Genomic DNA, 21,841 nt, shown 5'->3' on the forward strand with positions numbered 1-21,841 from the left:
GAATAGTGCAAAACACGGCCGTCCGATTAATATTCGGACTAAAGAAAAGTGATCACATCAGTCCCTACTACAGACTTCTACACTGGTTGCCAATTGAGGCACGAATTTTATTCAAGTTCTCCTGCTTTTGCTACAAACTGGTGTGGGGAATGGCCCCAAACTATCTATTACCTCATTTCGAGCTTTACACCCCCACAAGGCCAACCAGAAATCGCAACTTCTTTGCCTACCCGAAGATCATAGGTTGCAAATTCAGAACCTTCCTGGATAGATCTTTTAAGTTTCAAGCCGACAGACAGCAGATCTGGTTAGGCATCTTCATTGATCAAGCCAGGTTGACCTATGGCGCCTTTCGGAAAGAAATCAAGATCGCTCCTGTTCAATAGATTTATTTCCTAGCCAGGCAACTCCCCCTTTTTTAAGACCTTACTTGTCATGCTGATACTATGCACCATCTCTAACGTTTTTCTCGATGTCTTCCTCACCTTCTATATTCTGTAAATCGCTGACTTTCCAGCCGTTTCGATGTAACTTGTTAAGATTATTTCTGTAATCATTTGTACCCTGTAATCACTGACTGATCAGTGACTTCTTACCTAATTTTCACCCTGTAATTCGCTGATTGTACAGCCCTCTTCACTGTGAACCGCCTAGAAGTTGCAAGATTATGGCGGTATAGAAAAAATAAAGTTATTATTATTATTATTGTGATAAGGCAATGACTGTTGCCGGAAGGATGCTAGGCTGTATAGAAAAAGGAGTAACCAGCAGAAGAAGGGAGGTGTTGATGTGTTGATGCCCCTATATAGATTATTGATGAGACCACACTTGAAGTATTGTGTTCAGTTTTGGAGGCTGTATCTGGTGAAGGATATAAGACGAAGTGGTCTAGAGGAAGGTGATGAAAATGGTAGGGGGTTTGTGCCAAAAAAAGAGACTGGAAGACCGAATATGTATACTCTGGAGGAGAGGAGGGACAGTGGAGATATGATACAGGCATTTAAAATTTGACAGATATTAATATAGAACCAAATCTTTTCCAGTGAAGGGAAAATGACAAAATTAGAGGGCATAAATTGAGGTTGCAGGGAGGTAGACTTAGGAGTAATGTTAGGAAATTATTTTTCACAGAGAGGGTGTTAATGCCTGGAATGCCCTCCCGAGGAAAATGGTGACAGAATTAAAAAAAAAAAAAAAGCACGGGATAAATACAGAGGATCTCAAATTAGAAAATGAATGATATAAATTGAAAAACTGAGGCTGGTAGTGAGCAGACTTCCATGGTCTATGTACTGGGTGAACTTTGCAGTCTGTGGCTCAGGAATATCAAAAGAAAAAATACAATTTAATCATGAATTTGTAACTAATGGGAAGACTGAATAGATTTTTATCCCAGGACAAGCAGGCAGCATATTCTTAACGCATGGGTGACGTCACCGACGGAGCCCCGGTACGGACACTTTTAACTAGAAAGTTCTAGTTGGCCGCACCGCGCATACGCGAGTGCCTTCCCGCCCGACGGAGGAGAGCGTGGTCCCCAGTTTCTTCGTTTCCGCGGAGCGAAGAAGACACATGTGTTTTCAACAGCTGTTGAAATATCTGATTTTGCCTTCCCGCTCGCAAAATTTTCTTCCTTTTTGTTCTTTTACCTTCGGGTTTCTTTTCCGTTCTAACTTGCAAAAAAACAAACAAACTTTGTTTTCTCTTTATTTTTCAGGCCGGCCCCGGCGGGGCCTGTTGCCACCATACAGGCCTCCGGTTTTGATTTTGCAGAGGCCGTGTTTCCCTTCATGTCCCCTCAGCCGGGCTTTAAGAAGTGCCAGCGGTGTGCACGCCCGATCTCTCTCACTGACCCGCACAATTGGTGCCTACAGTGCCTGGGTCCAGAGCATCGGGCTGACACCTGCACCCGCTGTGCTACTCTTAAAAAACGAACATTAAAAAATAGACAGATCCAACAGAATATCCTTTTCGGTTCCGGATCTGCCATGGAATCGGCCGCGCCGTCAACGGCACCGCAAAAGTCGGCACCGACTACTTTGACGCCGCCTGATCCTTCCTCGGGGTCGCTGGCACCAGGTAAGCCGGCTAAGAAGCCTTCCACTTCCCTTGAGCGCCCTCCTGCCACACCGGCGACGCCGGTCCTCCCGGCATCACGCCGACCCCGCAAACGCTCCGCCCCGATTTCGGTGAGTGCCTCGTCATCGGCCTCCTCATCGCCGGGGCATGGAGCGGCACCTATGGTACCGAAAAAGAAAAAAGCGGTACCGGTGCCTCCTCTGGACGACCGCATTGCGGCCATACTCCAAAGCCAATTGCAGGAGCAACTACAACAACAACTCCAGCACTTGTTGCCAGCAATATTGGCCCCACTCCTTCCGGTACCGGACCGGCCCGAGCCTCGCACCATACCACCGGTGTCGACACCATCGGTACCGTTGAACACCTCCATGCCGGTACTCGCGGCTGAACCACTTCATCCTCCAGTGCAACCACGCTCTGATGCCGACCCTCCCCGACATCGAGACCGACACCAGTCCCCCTGAGACCAGGACCGGCACCGGTCTTCCTCCCCCGGTACCGTCTCGATGCGCTCTGGCAAATCTCTCTCTAAGACTCGCCACACTGAGCCGTCCGCACCATCGTCCCGTCCTGCGCACACCGACGTCAGGGACCCGGACTTATGGGAAGAATCCCCACCCGGTACCGATGATGAGGCTTCATCAACGGACGAGGAACCCTCGATGGTCGATACCAGTTCAAAACCTGAACAGTCCTCATTCACAAAATTTCTAAGGGAAATGTCGGCGGCTCTGTCTATCCCTTTGGAGTCCGACTCTAAGAAGTCCCAGGCTTTCCTTGACGCCCTGGACTTCGAACAACCCCCCAAATAATTTTTAAAGTTACCCGTCCACGACATCTTACGGGAAACTTTTTACAAAAATTGGGAAAACCCTCTCACGGTACCGGGTGCCCCTCGAAAACTGGATAGTTTATACAGGGTCATTCCTATCCTGGGGTTCGACAAACCGCAACTACCCCATGAATCCCTTCTAGTGGAGTCCACCTTAAAGAAAACCCAGGGCTCCAGTGTTTATGCCTCCACCCCTCCTGGCAGAGAGGGCAGAACGATGGATAAATTTGGCAAGCGCCTTTATCAGAATTCCATGCTTGCCAACAGGACTAATAATTACACCTTCCACTTCTCCTTCTATATGAAGCATTTGGTGCAACAACTCTCCTTCTTACAAAAGTACATCCCTGAACGTAAGGTCCCGGTTTTTCAACAACAAATTTCCAGTTTGCTCCAACTCCGGAAATTTATGGTGCGATCCATTTATGACTCTTTTGAGCTGACCTCTCGAGCATCTGCCATGGCTGTTGCCATGAGGCGCTTGGCCTGGCTGAGAGTTTCTGACCTCGATATTAATCACCAAGACCGCCTGGCTAACGCACCTTGTCTTGGTGATGAGCTCTTTGGGGAGTCCCTGGACTCAACTACCCAGAAACTCTCGGCACACGAGACCAGGTGGGATACCCTGATCAAACCTAAAAAGAAGACTCCACCTGCTCGCCCCTACAAACAGCAGTCTTCCTACCAACGCAGGTTCTCGGCCAGACCTCTCAACCCGCCTCAACAACAACAGCCTCGCCGGCCTCGTCAGCAGCACCAAACTCAGGCACGTTCACAGTCTCACCAACCTGCCAAGCCTCTCCCGCAGTCAAAACCATCTCAGCCCTTTTGACTCTTTTCTCCAGGGCATAGCCAGTCTCCCACCATCCTTGCCTCTTCCTCAGCCGATAGGAGGATGTCTTCAACTCTTCCTCAACCGTTGGGAGGTCATCACATCAGACCTGTGGGTCCTCAACATCATTCGCCACGGCTACTCTCTCAACTTCCAGACTCTTCCACCAGACAATCCTCCCATAGAGTCTGTTTCTCACTCCTCTCAATCCCCCCTCCTCCTGAGGGAGGTCCAATCCCTCCTTCTTCTCAATGCCATCGAAGAGGTACCCCCAGACCAAAGGGGTCAGGGATTCTACTCCCGCTACTTCCTGGTTCCCAAGAAGACAGGAGACCTCCGTCCCATCCTCGATCTCCGGAACCTCAACAAGTGTCTGGTCAAGGAAAAGTTCAGGATGTTCTCCCTTGCCACGCTTTACCCTCTTCTCTCTCATCACGACTGGCTATGTTCCCTAGACCTCAAAGAGGCCTACACTCACATTCCAATCCATCTGACTTCACGTCGCTACCTCCGATTTCAGGTACAGCACCGCCACTATCAGTACAAAGTGCTACCCTTTGGCCTCGCATCATCACCCAGGGTGTTCACCAAGTGCCTTATTGTGACGGCGGCCTTCCTCAGGTCTCACAACCTCCAGGTGTTCCCATACTTGGACGATTGGTTGGTGAAAGCTCCTATGTCTCCGCTTGTGCTACAAGCCACTCAACACACCATCTCTTTCCTCCATCTCCTGGGGTTCGAGATCAACTACCCCAAGTCGCATCTGCTTCCCACACAGAGACTTCAGTTCATTGGAGCCGTCCTCGACACCACTCTGATGAGGGCGTTTCTCCCCTCAGACCGCCAACGGACCCTGCTCCATCTCTGCCGTCAGGTGCTCCTTTGTCGCTCTATTCCTGCTCGGCAAATGATGGTTCTCCTGGGCCACATGGCCTCGACGGTCCATGTGCTTCCTCTGGCACGACTCCACCTCAGGACACCTCAATGGACTCTGGCCAACCAATGGTCACAGACCACGGATCCTCTTTCTCATCCCATCTCTGTGACATTGTCTCTTCAGCAATCTCTTCACTGGTGGTTGAACTCCTCAAATCTTTCCAGGGGTCTACTCTTTCATCTGCCCCCTCACTCCATGATCATCACCACGGATGCCTCCCCCTATGCGTGGAGAGCTCACCTGGGAGATCTTCGCAGCCAGGGTCTCTGGACCCCTCAGGAGCGTCTACATCACATCAATTTCCTGGAACTCAGAGCCATGTTCTATGCTCTCAAGGCCTTCCAGCACCTTCTCTACCCTCAGGTTCTTCTCCTGTGCACAGACAACCAAGTCGCCATGTACTACATAAACAAACAAGGCGGCACCGGATCTCCCCTCCTCTGTCAGGAGGCCATCCGCATCTGGACCTGGGCCACGGCCCGCAGTCTCTTCCTCAAGGCCGTCTATATCCAGGGCGAACAGAACTCCCTGGCCGACAATCTCAGCCGCATCCTTCAACCTCACGAGTGGACCTTGGATCCTCCCACACTCCACTCCATCTTTACTCTCTGGGGCACTCCTCCGGTGGACCTCTTTGCAGCTCCTCACAACCATCAGCTGCCCCAGTTCTGCTCCAGACTCTACTCTCCTCATCGTCTGACCCCGGATGCATTCCTGCTCGACTGGTCAGATCGGTTCCTCTATGCCTTTCCTCCACTGCCTCTGATGTTGCGGTCGCTATTCAAACTCCGCAGGGACAGAGCCACCATGATTCTCATCGCTCCTCGGTGGCCTCGCCAACACTGGTTCTCCCTCCTGCTCCAGCTGAGCTCCAGGGAGCCCATTCCTCTTCCTGTGTTTCCTACTCTACTTATGCAGCAGCATCAGTCTCTACTACATCCCAATCTGTCCTCGCTCCACCTGACAGCTTGGTTTCTCTCGGGCTGACCTCTCCAGAGAATCTGTCTCAGCCTGTCCGTCGCATTATGGATGCCTCTAGGAAACCGGCCACCCTCCAATGTTACCATCAGAAGTGGACCAGGTTCTCCTCTTGGTGTCTCCTGCATCACCACGATCCCACCTCGATGGCGGTGGAAACTGTACTGGACTATTTGCTCTCTCTTTCCGACGCTGGCCTCAAGTCTACCTCAATCAGAGTCCACCTCAGTGCCATCACTGCGTTTCATAAGCCTATCCTCGGAAAACCTCTCATGGCTCATCCACTGGTTTCCCGGTTCATGAGAGGCCTCTTCAATGTCAAACCACCTCTGAAGCCTCCTCCAGTCGTCTGGGATCTGAATGTGGTTTTATACACCCTCATGAAACCTCCTTTTGAGTCTCTTGCCACTACTTCACTCAAATTTCTGACGTGGAAGGTGCTTTTCCTCATAGCCATCACCTCTGCCAGGAGGGTTAGTGAACTACACGCACTGGTTGCCGACACACCCTTTACTGTTTTTCACCATGACAAGGTGGTTCTGCGTACCCACCCTAAATTCCTTCCCAAGGTGGTCTCGGACTTCCACCTCAACCAGTCCATTGTATTGCCTGTCTTTTTCCCTAAACCCCATGCTCATCCTGGGGAACAGGCGTTACACACGCTAGACTGTAAGCGGGCCCTTGCATACTACCTTGACCGTACCAGGGCTCACCGCTCTTCACCTCAGCTCTTTTTGTCCTTTGACCCTAACCGTCTGGGGCGCCCTGTCTCTAAACGGACGCTTTCTAACTGGCTTGCTGCCTGCATTGCATTCTGTTCTGCTCGGGTCGGTCTCTCACTGGAAGGTGCTGTCACGGCCCACAGGGTCACAGCTATGGCTGCTTCTGTGGCTTTCCTCCGTTCCACGCCCATCGAGGAAATCTGCAAGGCTGCCACTTAGTCCTCAGTTCACACGTTCACTACTCACTATTGTCTGGATGCCTTCTCCAGACGGGATGGACACTTCGGCCAATCTGTGTTACAAAATTTATTTTCCTAATGGCCAACCATCCCTCCTCCCTCTCTGTTAGCTTGGAGGTCACCCATGCGTTAAGAATATGCTGCCTGCTTGTCCTGGGATAAAGCACAGTTACTTACCGTAACAGGTGTTATCCAGGGACAGCAGGCAGATATTCTTACGACCCACCCACCTCCCCGGGTTGGCTTCTTAGCTGGCTTATCTTAACTGGGGACCACGCTCTCCTCCGTCGGGCGGGAAGGCACTCGCGCATGCGCGGTGCGGCCAACTAGAACTTTCTAGTTAAAAGTGTCCGTACCGGGGCTCCGTCGGTGAAGTCACCCATGCGTTAAGAATATCTGCCTGCTGTCCCTGGATAACACCTGTTACGGTAAGTAACTGTGCTTTCTAGTCTTTATCTGCTGTCATTTACTATGTTACAATGTACAGTGGTGCCTCGCATAACGGACGCCTCGTACAGCGAACGCTGCGCATAACGAACTTTTTGTCTTGCTCCCTATAACGAACTTCGTTTCACACAACGAAGTCGCCCGAGGGGCCCGGGGGGGGGGGGGCGGAACTACTCTCGCCGAAGCCGGGAACAGCAGCACCCTCCTGTCTGAATGCAGTGTTCCATCATCTCCCTCCACCTTACCTTAGATGCCGAGTTTTCCGGCTTTCTTTTTCGGCCAGCCACACACTTTCAAAGAGCAGCACATGCGCGCATGCTCTGTTGTTCAATCTTCTCCTCTGACGCAACCGGAAACCGGAAGTTGCAGGAGAAGAGAACATTGATCAACTTCAGCAGCTGCGCGTGCACAGCTTTTTGAAAGCGTGCGGCTGGGTGAAAAAGAAAGCTGGCAAACTCTGCATATAAGGTGAGGTGGAGGGAGGGAAATGTAGGGCTGCAGAACGAATTATTTTCTTTTATATGTATTCTTATGGGAAAACAGGGCTGCAGAACGAATTATTTTCTTTTATATGTATTCTTATGGGAAAACAGGGCTGCAGAACGAATTATTTTGTTTTACATGTATTCTTATGGGAAAACGCGTTTCACACAATGAACGTTTCACATAACAAACTTGCTCCTGGAACGGATTAAGTTCGTTGTGTGAGGCACCACTGTATATGCCAAACCATATGATAAAAGTAGATTGATTTGTCCTTTACATATGATGGTTCTCTAAAGCCTTGAAATGTTGGTAAATGATCTTAAGGTGTGAAGTTGTAAGTGATTGACTTTTATGAAATTTAATGTGAAAAGACTATGCATGGAAAGTATATCAGGTTTCAGGTTTATTTAAAAATTTGATATACCGCCTTATTAAAATTCAAAGCGGTTTTACATAATATAAAAGCAAAGTATAATAAGAACGTACATTAAAAACAAATTACAAACAATGCTACAAACAATCAAACGCACTGACAAACATTATACACTTCTCCCTCCCCATTCGCGGTTTCCACACTTGCGGTTTCATATATTTGCAATTTTTTATTTTTTTTTTTTGTGGGGGGGGTTTACACGTTCCTGCCTCTCTCCAGCCTTCCTTCCGGCATCCCGGCCTTACCTGGTGGTCTAGCTCCCGTCGTAGTCTCGAGAGAGTACAGGAACTCACGGCAGTCATTTCCTATTGGCGATCTGCACAGGGCAGGAGCGTAAGAAGAGTGCTCCTGCCCTAAAAGCCTGCTAGACAATCAGTTAAGGCCGTGATGCCGAGGGGAAGGCGGGAGGGAGGCGGGGGTGGGTCAGAGCCGGACGAGAAGATATTCACGGTTTTTCTCAATTTGCGGTCCAGCTCTACCCCTATCCCCCGCGAATACTGAGGGAGAAATGTACCTACTTTTAAGAGATCCATAGGTAGGGATGAAGTTGAAATATACATACACAGTAAAATCCACTTGAAAAGTACATTCACAACAACTGAGGAGCAGGTGTTAAAAATGTGTGCATCAGCATTTGGACTTTACAGGGGCTGTTTCTAGATGCCTTTTTTATAAAGATGCCTTCATAAAGTACAAACCTTGTGCACGTAGAACAAGCTTTATATATGAGGAAAAAAACTTTATAAAATTTTCCCCCTCAGAAAATGAACTGAAAAAATAAACAATGTGTATATTCTGATGTCATATTTCTTTATTAAACTTTGCAAAGTTGCCTTTGATTTTACATAGTTTAATGACTTTTCAGCAATTATAGCTATGTTATTAACTGTACTGGGTTTTTTTTTCTTAATTTCAGCTCCCGAGCTCATTCTCCAATGATAGCTGTAGGAAGTGATGATAGCAGCTCAAATATAATGGGCAAAGTTCAGATATATGAATACAATGAAAATACCAGGTAGGTTATAAAGTGAAACAAGCCTGACACATTTTTGCTATCCAGGGCTGTAGTTCCTGTGTTATAGTCTATTCTGTAGCTGTTCTTTTTTGAGCCAAAAAATCTTTTTAATTAGATACAAGCATCATGGAGTGCCCTGGAAGGATGACTAGGTGTTGTACCCTGCAGTTGCTGTTAAGAAGAATGCCTTGGAATAGTAAATTGTTGATTCTCTGTAGAATTTCTCTCCTCGGGATTAAAATATAAAGTCTGATAGGGTTCTAGCTAATGATTGCTACACTGTTGGTTTCCTTAGCATTGCTAATTTAAATATCTTTATCTCTAAATAGGATACTTTTACAGCAGTGGTCTCAAACTCGCGGACCGGGGGCCAACATGTGGCCCGCCAGGTACTATTTTGAGGCCCTCAATATGTTTATCATAATCACAAAAGTAAAATAAAACAGTTTTTTGATTATATGTCTCTTTAGCTATAAATTACAATATTATTATTAAGACTTAGCCAAAAGGAAAGATTTATAAACGATAAAAAGTTTTACCTCATGCAAAATTGTTATTTCTTTAATAAGACATTAACTATTTTTTTCCGAGGCCCTCCAAGGACCTACAAATCCAAAATGTGGCCCTGCAAAGGGTTTGAGTTTGAGACCACTGTTCTACAGTATACGATATGCTGCTGTCATTTGAGGGAAGATATACGTTTAATAATTGTGGTGAACACACAGACGTTTTTCTTCTTTTTCTTCCCATTCCCCTACTTTGATGTTGTTTGTGCAAGGGGCATGGTTGGGCTATTGCTGTATCCTTTGCTTGGGAGGAGTTATTCCCCTGTCCCCATTGGTCGTTTCTTTTTGTGGCCCTTATAGATATGTTCTGGGAATTGGGTAGAGTATTGTATTCTTCTCTGCCTTGTATCTGGATATTGTCTGGCTGCTTTTGCTGTGTGTGTTTGTTTGTTTGCTTCTCAATAAAAATGTTTCAAACCAAAATAATAATAATTGTACCTGTTATCTGCAAACCATAAAGAATATATACCCGTGCACTGCCTTGTAGCAGATGTTGGTTCAGATTCTGACTCTGGCTTTCTAGAAGCCTTTGCTGCGGAGGAAGCATTTGCAGGCCCTAGGATCATGATTCCTAGCCATAATAGTGACACCAGTGATTTGATACAGTGTATATATGCGGTGTTACAGAAGGAACCTTAGTCTCTGGCTAAGGGTTGTTATTGCAACAAGTAGGTTAGATGGAGTGGGACAGAGGGGAGGGTGAAAAAGGAGAAAATACCCTTGATGTTTGTGAATGAAGGCTCTTGATCATGGTTTCCAAAATCTGTCCTGAGGACCTTACAGCCAGTCAGGTGTTCAGGACATTCACAACAAATATGCATGAAATCAGTTTGTGTGCACTGAAAACGCAAGAGTATTTAAATTGATTTTGTGCACATTGGTTGTGGATAGCCTGAAAACCCAGCTGGCTGTGGGGTCCCCAGAACAGGTTTGGGAAGCACTGCTATTGGTGCTGTAGCCCAGTGGAGGCTGGTTCCTGATAAGCTGGAAACTCAAAGCAAGAGATAACTACTAGTTTTTAAAAGCTCTCAAATATGTTATTTTCGGCTTGGTCATTTTAGTGGTTTTACTTTAAATTAAGATTGTATGTTGATTAAAAATTTTAATCGCATGATTAATTGCATAGCACGCACTCCTCACATTATCAAAACTGACATATTGCTAAACTAATAAAATAATTTATCTTCCCTGCATATCTCACAGACCAGCAGCTCTCTCTCTCTAGCTTGCATGCTTACTCCCCCCCAACTCTTAGTTGGTATATTCGCCTTTCTCTAGCCCCACCTTTATCCCTGCCCCCCAACAGGCTCAGCCCCTCTTCCTCCCTGCATCCCCTCAGTCTAGCGCCTCTCCCTCTCTGCTTCCCCTCAGTCCAGCAGATGTAAGTTCTCAAAACTGACACATTTCAGTTACTAAACTAACAGAATCATTTATCTTCCCTGCATCCCTCACAGTCAATACTTCATCTTCAGCCTCTGCTCCCCCCTCAGTCGAGCACCTCTTTCTCCTCCATTCCCTCCCCCTCATGAGTCCAGCACCTTTTCCTCCCCGCCTTTCACTTCCAACTTTCAAAGTCACGTTGGCTGCAACAGCAGCAGCACCAACTTGCTACCCTGGCCATCCTGGAGCCTTTCCTCAGCCAAGTCTTGCCCCTCTGATGCAACTTCCTGTTTATGCTGGGACCTTCTGAGAAAAGGCTTTGGGTTGGCCTGGGCAGCACGTTAGCGCTGTTGCAGCCAACGTGATTTTAAAAGCTGGAGGTGAGATGAAGGAAAAGGTGCTGGACTCTTGATGGGTTGGGGGTTTCCATGCAATTTCAGAGGGCTGCCAGGGGGAAGGGGGTGTGGAAATGCGATTAACGTGTTAAACTGTTAACTCATGTTAATAATTTTAACATGTTAATCCACTAAATGTGCAGCCCTACTTTAATTGGGTAATTCATTCAGAAGTGCTGAATATTCATGCAGCTTCTGTGCCCCCTCACACACACATATTCCCCTATAACACCTCCTGGCTGCTCTCATTTTAAATGTACAGGCATCGAGCTACCAAGCCAGAAGTCATGCTTTGGGGAAGAGGGAAGGATTTATTCGATTAATTCTGAAGTTCACTACATAAATCCTTTAGATTCTAGAGTATCAAACTCAGTATTTTAGTAAAGTCTATAAACTTTTAAAAATCACACATTTAGATTTTGGACTAGTGAATGAGTATGTGTGTATGGCTGGATATTGTTTTCTGGGTGTTGGGTGAATCATGACTTAAAAAGCATCAGGAGCTAATCTGTTTCCTTCTGTTACTGTTAAGGAAATATGCAAAAGCAGAAACATTGATAACAGTTACTGATCCTGTGCATGATATTGCATTTGCACCAAACCTGGGAAGATCTTTCCATATTCTCGCAGTAGCAACCAAAGATGTCCGAATTTTCACTCTTAAGCCCTTAAGGTGAGTTTTTGTCAAAAGAATGATAAAAAGTACAAATCATGTACTATCTGGTTTTATTCCTGGAAAAATTACAAAAAGACTTGTTTTTCTTATCTTGCTCATTCCTTGGTTCCTTTTGCTTGTCCCTGTATTATGGATTTTATATTCTGTATTTGTTTGCTTTGATTACCTGCATTTTGTGTACTGTTTTTACATTTTGCTCAATAAAAAAAAAAAATAAAATAAAATAAAAAATATGTTTTTCACTAATTCATTTTTAGAAAACTTTAAAAACTTAGAAAAAATGTGCTCCTGCTTTTTTTTTTTTTAAATAATATCTGTTTATTGACAAATAGAACAAGTACCATAAAAGCAGTACATAATTGCCAACATTGACAGCCTTAAAAGCAACTAGAAAGCACACATTACATCAGCAGATATCAAATCCTATATCCAGAATCAATCTAGGTAAAAGATGTGCAGGAAGGCACAATTCTCTATTCCCCCTTTTTTCCAAATTCCCTACCCCATCTAATCTACCCCACCCCTGTTCCTCTAAGACACTCTTGAACATTCTCGGATCAAGACCAAAACAGATCATCTCATAGCGGGACTTAGAAATTTGTTTTTTCAAGATGGCTTATCTGTATAGGACATTGGGCTATAGTGCCCCCTTTAATTATTTTTTGTGTATATTTTAAGTTGTTTTCTTATATCCATTTTTATGTTTTTTCTTTATTATCTTTAGTTCGTCAGTTTTTCTTAGTTTTTATTTTATTTTTGGTTGTAAATCTGTCTCGTCAAAGAAGGTTTTGGATTTCAACCATTAACTGTTTAACGGTTGAGTGGCCTTACTTGTACTGAGGCCCTTCCTACTGTTTTTGTGGGAGTGCAGTGTTGCATTGTTTCCTGTTCGAGGACTGAGGCTGGCTTAGCTTCATGTTGACAGTCTCCTCTTTGGTGCCAGTAGTTCCCTTCAACGTGCCGGCTGGTGTCTTCATGTCTCCACCTCCGTGCCGGCAGGTTCCTTTGTTGTGCCTGCTGGGGTCGTCTTCTGAGCCTCCACAGGGGCCCTTCCTGTCCTGCCGCCCATCCTGCTCATCGTTGCTGTCAGGGCTGTGGAGTTGGTAGATAAATCCTTCGACTCCGACTCCTCAGTTTCTGGTATCCACGACTCCAACTCCTCTGTACACACAAGCAGCCATGCAGTTTTAAAATAAACATGAACACTTACAGTTGAATCCAAAAAGCTGTTCCTCCAAGTTCTTCTAAGCTTTTTTAGCAGACAGAGGAAGTTGAGCAGGCGCTGCTGCCTTTATCTTTGTTTGCTGATCTTCTGCTGAAGACAGGGCAGTGGGAGGCTCCAGGACCAGGGGGGGCCACTTAACTAACTTCCTAGTATTAATTAGGTGGTGTGCAAAATGATGTTAAATTTCAGCCCTGGATTGGAGCATATATGGAGAGTGCAGACAGGACACCTGAACACACATCAGTCCATAGCACTCACCTGCACCTACATCATTACACTTGTTTACACTCAGATAAACTTGTTAAACACATTATATCTAAAATAAAATGAAAACACTTTTTGTAATGTACATAATCCAGATTACAATAATGTGAATGTCAGGTTGTATAATAGCTCAGCTGAACTTCACACTAGTAGAAATACAACCATGCACTGGGCTTTATTCTTACATCAGAGAAGTACTTAACTTATTGTTGGCGGGAAACGAGTAAACACGTTTTTTGCATACTATCACTAGAGAGCGGGAGCCGACAAAACTCAGTTTCTACAAATTAGCGCTGGGGCGTGACAAAAGTGTAAACACGGCTATTCGATGAATTAAAAATTACGCATTATCTATTGTTAGACGTTAGGTGGTGAAGATATAACTTGACGATTTGTGGAATTAGGGTCGGAAGGAAGATCAAACTTGTAAATAAAATAGCGGTAAATTCAGTTGTCTTAACTTAAATTTCTTCAGTATAAAAGAGTAGTTTTTTAAAATTTTGGAATTAACCATGAATGTTGCAATTGTTTATAACAAAATAATTAAAAAAGTGTTCAAATTATAATAAAGAATTCAATATAAGAAAAGAAACTGAAAGTTTTATTCAAAAATAAGCAATGGTTCAGAGGTTACAGCTATTTTATACAAAACGTAATTTCCCGTGCAACATTTTAAAAATTTGCCCGCTTTTTGGCATAGATCAGTAAAAAATGCTCGCAAACAATGTGTTAATTATGACTATTGTTCGTGAAATGGGACATTTGAACTTGCTGTATTTTTTTTTTTAATTATAATTTAAATTTATCAGAAGTCAGTCGGTACATTTTTATCGATTCTGACTCCAGGTACCCAAAATTGTCTCCAACTCCACAGCCCTGGTTGCTGGTTTGGATGAGATTTCGTGGCTCACCCTGTCTATGTTATGATGGATCTGATGGAGTTTGAGGCCTTGTTTCTGGTCTCGGTTGGATCCTCCTTGCATTATGCTGCTACTGCATGAAGTTGTGTCCTAGGAGAGAGTTTGACATTCTGGCAGTATCCAGCTTCCAGTTGTGAGAGGATGGCCCATTCTCTCTTTGTGGACATGGACTAATATTTGTTTGTGTTAATTTATTAGAATTTTCTTTGTTTCTGTTTTATTTTATAAGACTGCCTTAGTATTATTTTGTATGCTTTATTAAGTTTTCTTTGGTTTCTTTTTAACTGTTTATTTAATTTATTAATATTTAGTTTATTTAATAGCATTTTAATTATGATCTGATACTGATTTTTAATTTAGGTTATTTACTTTATTTACATAAACATTTTTAATTGATTCACATTGAGACAGATCTTTGAGGAGGTGGAGATGGGTGTGTGAGCTGTCTAGAGCTGGCGTGGAGAATCCTTGTCTCCATATGTCTCTGGCTGTCATCTGGCTATCAGGCTTTGGAAGGGTCGATTGTGGCTTGTTTAAAAGATACTAGAAACTGAACTATTGAAATGCGGTTTTAATCTGAAAGGGAGTGTGTGGCGCAGTGGTTAAAGCTACAGCCTCAGCGCCCTGGAGTTGTGGATTCAAACCCACGCTGCTCCTTGTGACCATGGACAAGTCACTTAATCCCCCCATTGCCTCAGGTACATTAGGTAGATTGTGAGCCCGCTGGGACAGACAGGGAAAAATACTTAAGTACCTGAATAAATTCATGTAAACCATTCTGAGCTCTCCTGGGAGAACGTTATAGAAAAATAAATAAATTACTCTTGTTTTATTTTGATTCAGTTCTATTATTTTCGTTTTTCTTTTGGTCTTCTTCTTTAGTATATAATGCAGTTGTTCATACAAGTGCTTTAGTTAGATTGTGAGCCTATTGGACAGTTGGGATTTTTTTTTTCAAACCACCTATTATTAGATAATTCATTGTTTGTGAACTTTGAAGAAGTATTGGCAGTATACAAATAAAAATTGTATTGTATTGAATCAAAACCATGCTGGTAGTCCTTTCCAGAGAGAGTGCAATAAAGTTAATTGGTATTTCATTGTGAATATTGCAGTTTTTTATATTCACAATCAGCTATTTGCAGCATAAGCTTCTTCCACTTGGCCAGTGGGGGCAGAACTTCATCAACCTAATGTTGTAGAATAATTTTATTCGCTAATAGCACTGGCTCCCGATCGAAGCCCGATCAATATTCAAACCGGGTTGCTTCACATACAAGGCTCTTTATGGCCTCCTACCAAACTACATGATTGAAGTATTTGAGTTTACCCTCTCCCCCCTGATCCGCCTTTTGCGCTCTTAACTCCATCTTCGCCTTCCAGAGGTATCAAGGGACCCTGACCATACCAAGAAAACATTCCCCAGATCATAATGCTGCTGCCACCAGCTTGTGTTTATCAAACAGTGGTTGCAGGGTGTTTGTTCTCGGCAGTTTCACACCTGATATGCCAATATCCATCTGTTCGATGGAACTGAAAGCATGACTAATTGGAGAAGGCAACCCTCTGCCAGTCGGTACAAGTCCAGTGTCGGTACTTCTGTGCAAATTGCAACTGTCTTTTGAGATGAATCCTTGTGATCATGGGTCTGCTCCGGAGCCCCATTCACAGCAGGGTTCGCTGCACAGTCATTTTGAACACACATCTGTAAGCCCCCTAGTTTATTTGGATGGTGAGTTGCTAGGAAGTTCTTCTTTACCCAGCGTGTGGTGGACACCTGAAATGTGCTTCCAGAGGACGTAATAGGGCAGAGTATGGTACTGGGGTTTAAAAAAGGATTGGACAATTTCCTGCTGGAAAAGGGGATAGAGGGGTATAGATAGAGGATTACTGCACAGGTCCTGGACCTGTTGGGCTGCCGCGTGAGCGGACTGCTGGGCACGATGGACCTCGGGTCTGACCCAGCAGAGGCATTGCTTATGTTCTTATGGTCCACGGTAGCGAGCCAGTTGGCCCGTACCAAGCTGCACAGCTGACATTTACTTCTCGCTTCGATGGTCAAGCTGCCCCACAGTTACCACGTCTGGTTGTCGGATAGGTTCCTTATCCCAGGACAAGCAGGCATGATATTCTCACATGTGGGTGATGTCATCTACGGAGCCCCGATGCGGACAGCTTTTTCAAGCAAACTTGATTGAAGATTTAAGTTTGCTCTGTTGCTCCACGCATGCGTGTCTTCCTGCTCCACTAGAGGGCGCATCCCCTCCTCCTCGGATTCCTCGCCGAGGCGCCCGAGGCGCTCTCCCTCCACGGACCGCCGCGGAGCAAAATGTTGAGCTAAAACGACAGAAACCTCGAACCGCCGTACCTCTAAGAAGGCCCGGAGTTCCCCCACACTACGAGGCCGTTCACCTACGCCTCGTATAGGACCGCTGAAGGTGGCTGAGTTATCACTCTCCAACCCTCGCATCCTCCTAACTCCCCCTTGGACCGGGGCTCCGATCCGAGGTTCCAGGCTTTCGCCGAGGGAGTCCGGGTCGAGGTCACCGATTCGACATCGATTGGTACCCCGCACCCCGACATCGTCTCCGAGGGGCTCCTCGAGACGACGTATGTCCTCGACCCCGGAACACTTCCACAGTGCTTCCCCGGTCTCGGAGCGCGGGTCGGAGCATGAACCTCGATACTCGAGAGAAGCCTCCCCGTCCTTCTCTGCCCGACGGAGGTCCCGTTCACCGTCCCCACACGGGGCCCCGGGAACGTCCCGCCCCTCCTTCACTCGCTTTGTCCAGGACATGGGCCACGCTTTGGACTTAGACCTCCAGTCCGACTCAAGATACTCTAAAGAGTACCTGGCGGAGCTGGATATGCCGTCACTGCCCAGAGAGTCCCTTCGCTTACCGCCCAACCCGGTACTCCAACAGGCTTTCTTCAGGAATCTGGAGACGCCCTGTATGGTTACGGCTGTCCCCTCCAAAATGGAGTCCAAGTACCGTACAGTACCCTACCCGGGGTTTGAACATCCGCAGCTCTCCCACCAGTCGCTGTTGGTAGAATCTTCCTTGAAAAAGGCTCACCCCTCCCGGATCTCAGCGGCGGTCCCCCCTGGTCGAGAAGGTCGGACCCTTGACAAGTTCGGCAGGAGACTGTATCAGAACTCTATGATGGCCTCTAGGGTACAAAGCTACACTTTCACCTTCACGTCCTACTTGAAACATCTCATTGGACTGTTGGGAGCCTTTGCGACTGACCTACCGGCCTCCCGCCAAGGAGCCTTTGGCCTACTCCTGGAGGTTTTCTCCATCCTACGCCTCCATTTGTTCCACGCGGCCTATGATGGCTTCAAACTTTCCTCCAGAGTAGCAGCCTTCGCTATCGCCATGCGCCGCCTAGCCTGGCTACGCCTCGTCGACATGGACCCCAACTTACAGGACCGGTTGGCTAACCTCCCCTGTGTGGGCAAAGAACTTTTTGATGACACTATCGATGCAGCTACAAAACGCCTTTCGGAACACGAACGCTCGTTTGCCTCCATCATCCGGCAGAAGCCTAAACCGCCAGCATCCAGGCCGTTCAGGGCCCCTCCACGCCGTTACCCGCAAAAATCTACCCCAGCTTTCTCGCAGCCTCCACCGCGACGTCCGCAAGCTCACCATCGGGCTCCGCCCAAGTTCCAGCCGCCTACGACTGCCAAACCATCCCCGTCCTTTTGACGGGATATGCAGATGGGGGCTGGCCCCCTCCGCCACAGTCCCGGGCATCCTTCCCATCGGGGGTCGCCTCAGAGCCTATTACCCTCGCTGGGAACAAATCACGTCGGACGCATGGGTCCTTGGCGTGATCTCCTCAGGATACTCTCTCAATTTTCGGGTACTTCCTCCAGACAGCCCTCCAAGGGTGTGCCCTCCCAACCGAAATCAACTACCCCTCCTTCTCTCAGAAGCTCGAGACCTGCTTCGCCTACGGGCAGTGGAGGTGGTTCCCCCCGACCAACGGGGGAAAGGGTTCTACTCCCGTTACTTCCTGGTACCGAAGAAGACGGGAGACCTGCGCTCAATTCTAGACTTGAGACGACTCAACAAATTTCTGGTGCGGGAAAAGTTCCGGATGCTTTCCCTACCTATTCTCTATCCCCTGATCGACGAGGGCGATTGGCTCTGCTCCCTCGATCTGAAGGAAGCCTACACACATGTTCCAGTGTACCCCGCTCACCGCAAGTTCCTGCGCTTTCAGGTGGGGGACCTGTACCTACAATATCGAGTCCTCCCCTTTGGCCTGGCATCATCACCTCGGGTCTTCACGAAGTGCCTCGTGGTGGTCGCAGCTGCCTTACGCTCTCAGGGTTTCCAGGTATTCCCCTACCTGGACGACTGGCTGATCAAAGCCCCGTCCAGGGAGGGGGTTATCTCAGCGACCCGACAGACTATTATTTACCTTCAGGGTCTGGGGTTCGAGGTAAACTTCCCAAAATCCCAGCTGCGCCCCTCTCAGTCCTTACAGTTCATCGGGGCCGTGCTGGATACGGTTCGCCTCCGCTCCTTCCTCCCCCCTCCTCGTCAAGAGGCGTTAGTAAGTCTGAGTTGAAGGATTTCGCTGCTGACCTCTGTATCAGCTCGGCAGATGATGACTCTTCTGGGCCACATGGCCTCTACCATCCACGTCATACCCTTCGCCCGTCTCCACCTGAGGATCCCTCAATGGACCCTGGCCTCTCAATGGCGTCAGGACCGTGACCCAATCGACCGTCCCGTGACAGTGACTCCTTCCTTGCAACGATCGCTCCACTGGTGGGCCGACTCTTCAAATCTTTCCAAAGGTTTGCTTTTTCTCACCCCCCCACACAGCAAGGTACTCACCACGGACTCGTCGGAATACGCTTGGGGAGCTCATCTGGATAGCCTACACACTCAGGGGATGTGGTCAACAGAGGACCGCCGCTGCCACATCAACGTGCTGGAACTTCGGGCCATCTATCTCGCCGCTGTGGCCTTTCAACATCTGCTCCACGACCGGGTGGTTCTCGTCCGAACCGACAACCAGGTGGCAATGTACTATGTAAACAAGCAAGGGGGGACGGGGTCTTGGTCCCTCTGTCGGGAAGCCCTGCGTCTCTGGAAGTGGGCGATCTCCAACAACATCTTCCTTTGAGCGGTGTACATACAAGTAGAACGGAACTGTCTGGCGGACAGACTCAGCCGCCTCCTCCAGCCACACGAGTGGTCACTGCACTCTCAAACCTTGCGACAGGTGTTCGAAAAGTGGGGGACTCCGCAGATAGATCTGTTTGCCTCCCCCCTCAATCACAAACTCCCTCACTTCTGCTCCCGGATGTACTCCCCGGACCGCCTTGAGGCCGACGCCTTCCTCCTAGATTGGGAGGGAAGGTTTCTGTACGCGTTTCCGCCTTTTCCTCTGATTCTACGGAAGCTGGTCCATCTCAAATCGGTACGAGCCACGCTGATCTTGATTGCCCCTCGGTGGCCACGCCAGCCTTGGTTCTCCCTCCTACTTCAACTCAGTACCAGAGATCCGCTGCCTCTGCCTCTGTTTCCCTCTCTACTATCGCAGAGTCAGGGTTCGCTGTTACATCCCAATCTTCAATCTCTTCATCTGAATGCGTGGTTTCTCTCCCCCTGACTTCTCTCCCAGTGTCGCAATCAGTCAAGGAGATATTGGAAGCCTCGAGGAAGGCCTCGACTAGAACCTGCTATTCCCAAAAGTGGACCAGATTCTCGTCCTGGTGCTCCTCACACAGCCAGGACCCGGTGTCGGTCCCCGTCTCTTTGGTCCTGGAGTATTTGCTTCATCTGTCTCACTCCGGCCTGAAGACCGACTCCATTCGAGTACATCTTAGTGCGATTGCTGCCTTTCATCAACCCCTGGAGGGGAAAGCCCTTTCACTCCATCCCTTAGTTTCTCGTTTCATGAAGGGCCTCTTGAATGTCCACCCCCCTCTCAAACCTCCCCCGGTGGTTTGGGACCTTAATGTGGTTCTGGCTCAACTCATGAAACCTCCATTTGAGCCGTTGGACAAATGCCATCTGAAATTTCTCACTTGGAAGGTGATTTTCCTGCTCGCACTCACTTCCGCTCGGCGGGTTAGTGAGCTACAGGCTCTGGTGACGGACCCACCTTTCACTGTATTCCATCATGACAAGGTGGTTCTCCGCACTCATCCTAAGTTCTTGCCTAAAATGGTGTCTGATTTTCATCTCAACCAGTCCATTGTTTTGCCAGTGTTTTTTCCCAAGCCCCACTCTCACCCCGGAGAGGTGGCGCTCCACACGCTTGACTGTAAGAGAGCGTTGGCCTTTTACCTCCAACGCACCCAGTCTCATCGGACAGTTCCACAATTGTTTTTGTCCTTCGATCCTAATCGGTTGGGCCGCCCAGTGTCCAAACGCACCTTGTCCAAACTGGTATTTCTTTTTGCTACGCTCAGGCTGGTCTTGCGCTGCATGGTTGAGTAACGGGACATAAGGTCCGAGCGATGGCAGCCTCCGTAGCTTTCCTCCGGTCCACACCTATTGAGGAAATCTGCAAGGCTGCCACGTGGTCTTCGGTTCATACTTTCACCTCGCACTTCTGTCTGGATACATTGTCCAGAAGCGATGGCCGGTTTGGCCAATCGGTACTGCGTAATCTATTCTCTTAAATTGCCAACTTCCCTCCGCCCCTTTTCAGTTAGCTTGGAGGTCACCCACATGTGAGAATATCATGCCTGCTTTTACTGGGATAAAGCACAGTTACTTACCGTAACAGGTGTTATCCAGGGACAGCAGGCATATATTCTCACAACCCGCTCACCTCCCCGAGGTTGGCTTCTTTGCTGGCTAAGTGAACTGGAGACTACGAGGAGGGGATGCGCCCTCTAGTGGAGCAGGAAGGCACGCATGTGTGGAGCAGCAGAGCAAACTTAAATCTTCAATCAAGTTTGCTTGAAAAAGCTGTCCGCATCGGGGCTCCGTAGATGACGTCACCCACATGTGAGAATATATGCCTGCTGTCCCTGGATAACACCTGTTACGGTAAGTAACTGTGCTATTTGCCCACTCATGGTACACTTTAACCACAGCAGCCCATGAGCAGTTCACAAACTCTGTTGTTTATGAAATGTTGCTTTTTCCCTATGATAGCTACGGACAGTATATTGGCAACTTGCTCACATCCCATTTTATATACCCACGAAATCTGCGTGCGACATGTGCATTCATTCATTGGCTGTGCATCCCTGACATCAGAAGTAGGCAGTGGTCATAATAATATGACTTGACTGTGTATTAGCATGTTTTAAGTTCAAATATGTTTTATTGAGCTCATTCAGAAAGTCAAACAAACACACAAAAGGAACCACAAACGAGCTCAAATTTTGTTGTACAATACCTCTCACATAGTTCGCCCCCACTCCCAGG

At 47.4% G+C, this 21,841-nt stretch overlaps 1 protein-coding gene across 2 annotated transcripts in view; it reads left to right on the plus strand.

Annotated features, from left to right (window-relative positions):
* Nucleotides 1-21,841, plus strand: part of SEH1L (SEH1 like nucleoporin) — a 60,182-nt gene that overhangs the window by 13,850 nt on the left and 24,491 nt on the right. For both annotated transcript variants that reach the window (XM_033934130.1, XM_033934131.1), the window contains exons 5-6: nt 8,905-9,003; nt 11,877-12,017. In XM_033934130.1, coding sequence (XP_033790021.1) covers nt 8,905-9,003; nt 11,877-12,017 — 240 coding nt within the window. The remainder of the gene's footprint in view (nt 1-8,904; nt 9,004-11,876; nt 12,018-21,841) is intronic.

This window comes from Geotrypetes seraphini, chromosome 2 (assembly GCF_902459505.1).
Source record: "Geotrypetes seraphini chromosome 2, aGeoSer1.1, whole genome shotgun sequence".
Taxonomy (NCBI): domain Eukaryota; kingdom Metazoa; phylum Chordata; class Amphibia; order Gymnophiona; family Dermophiidae; genus Geotrypetes; species Geotrypetes seraphini.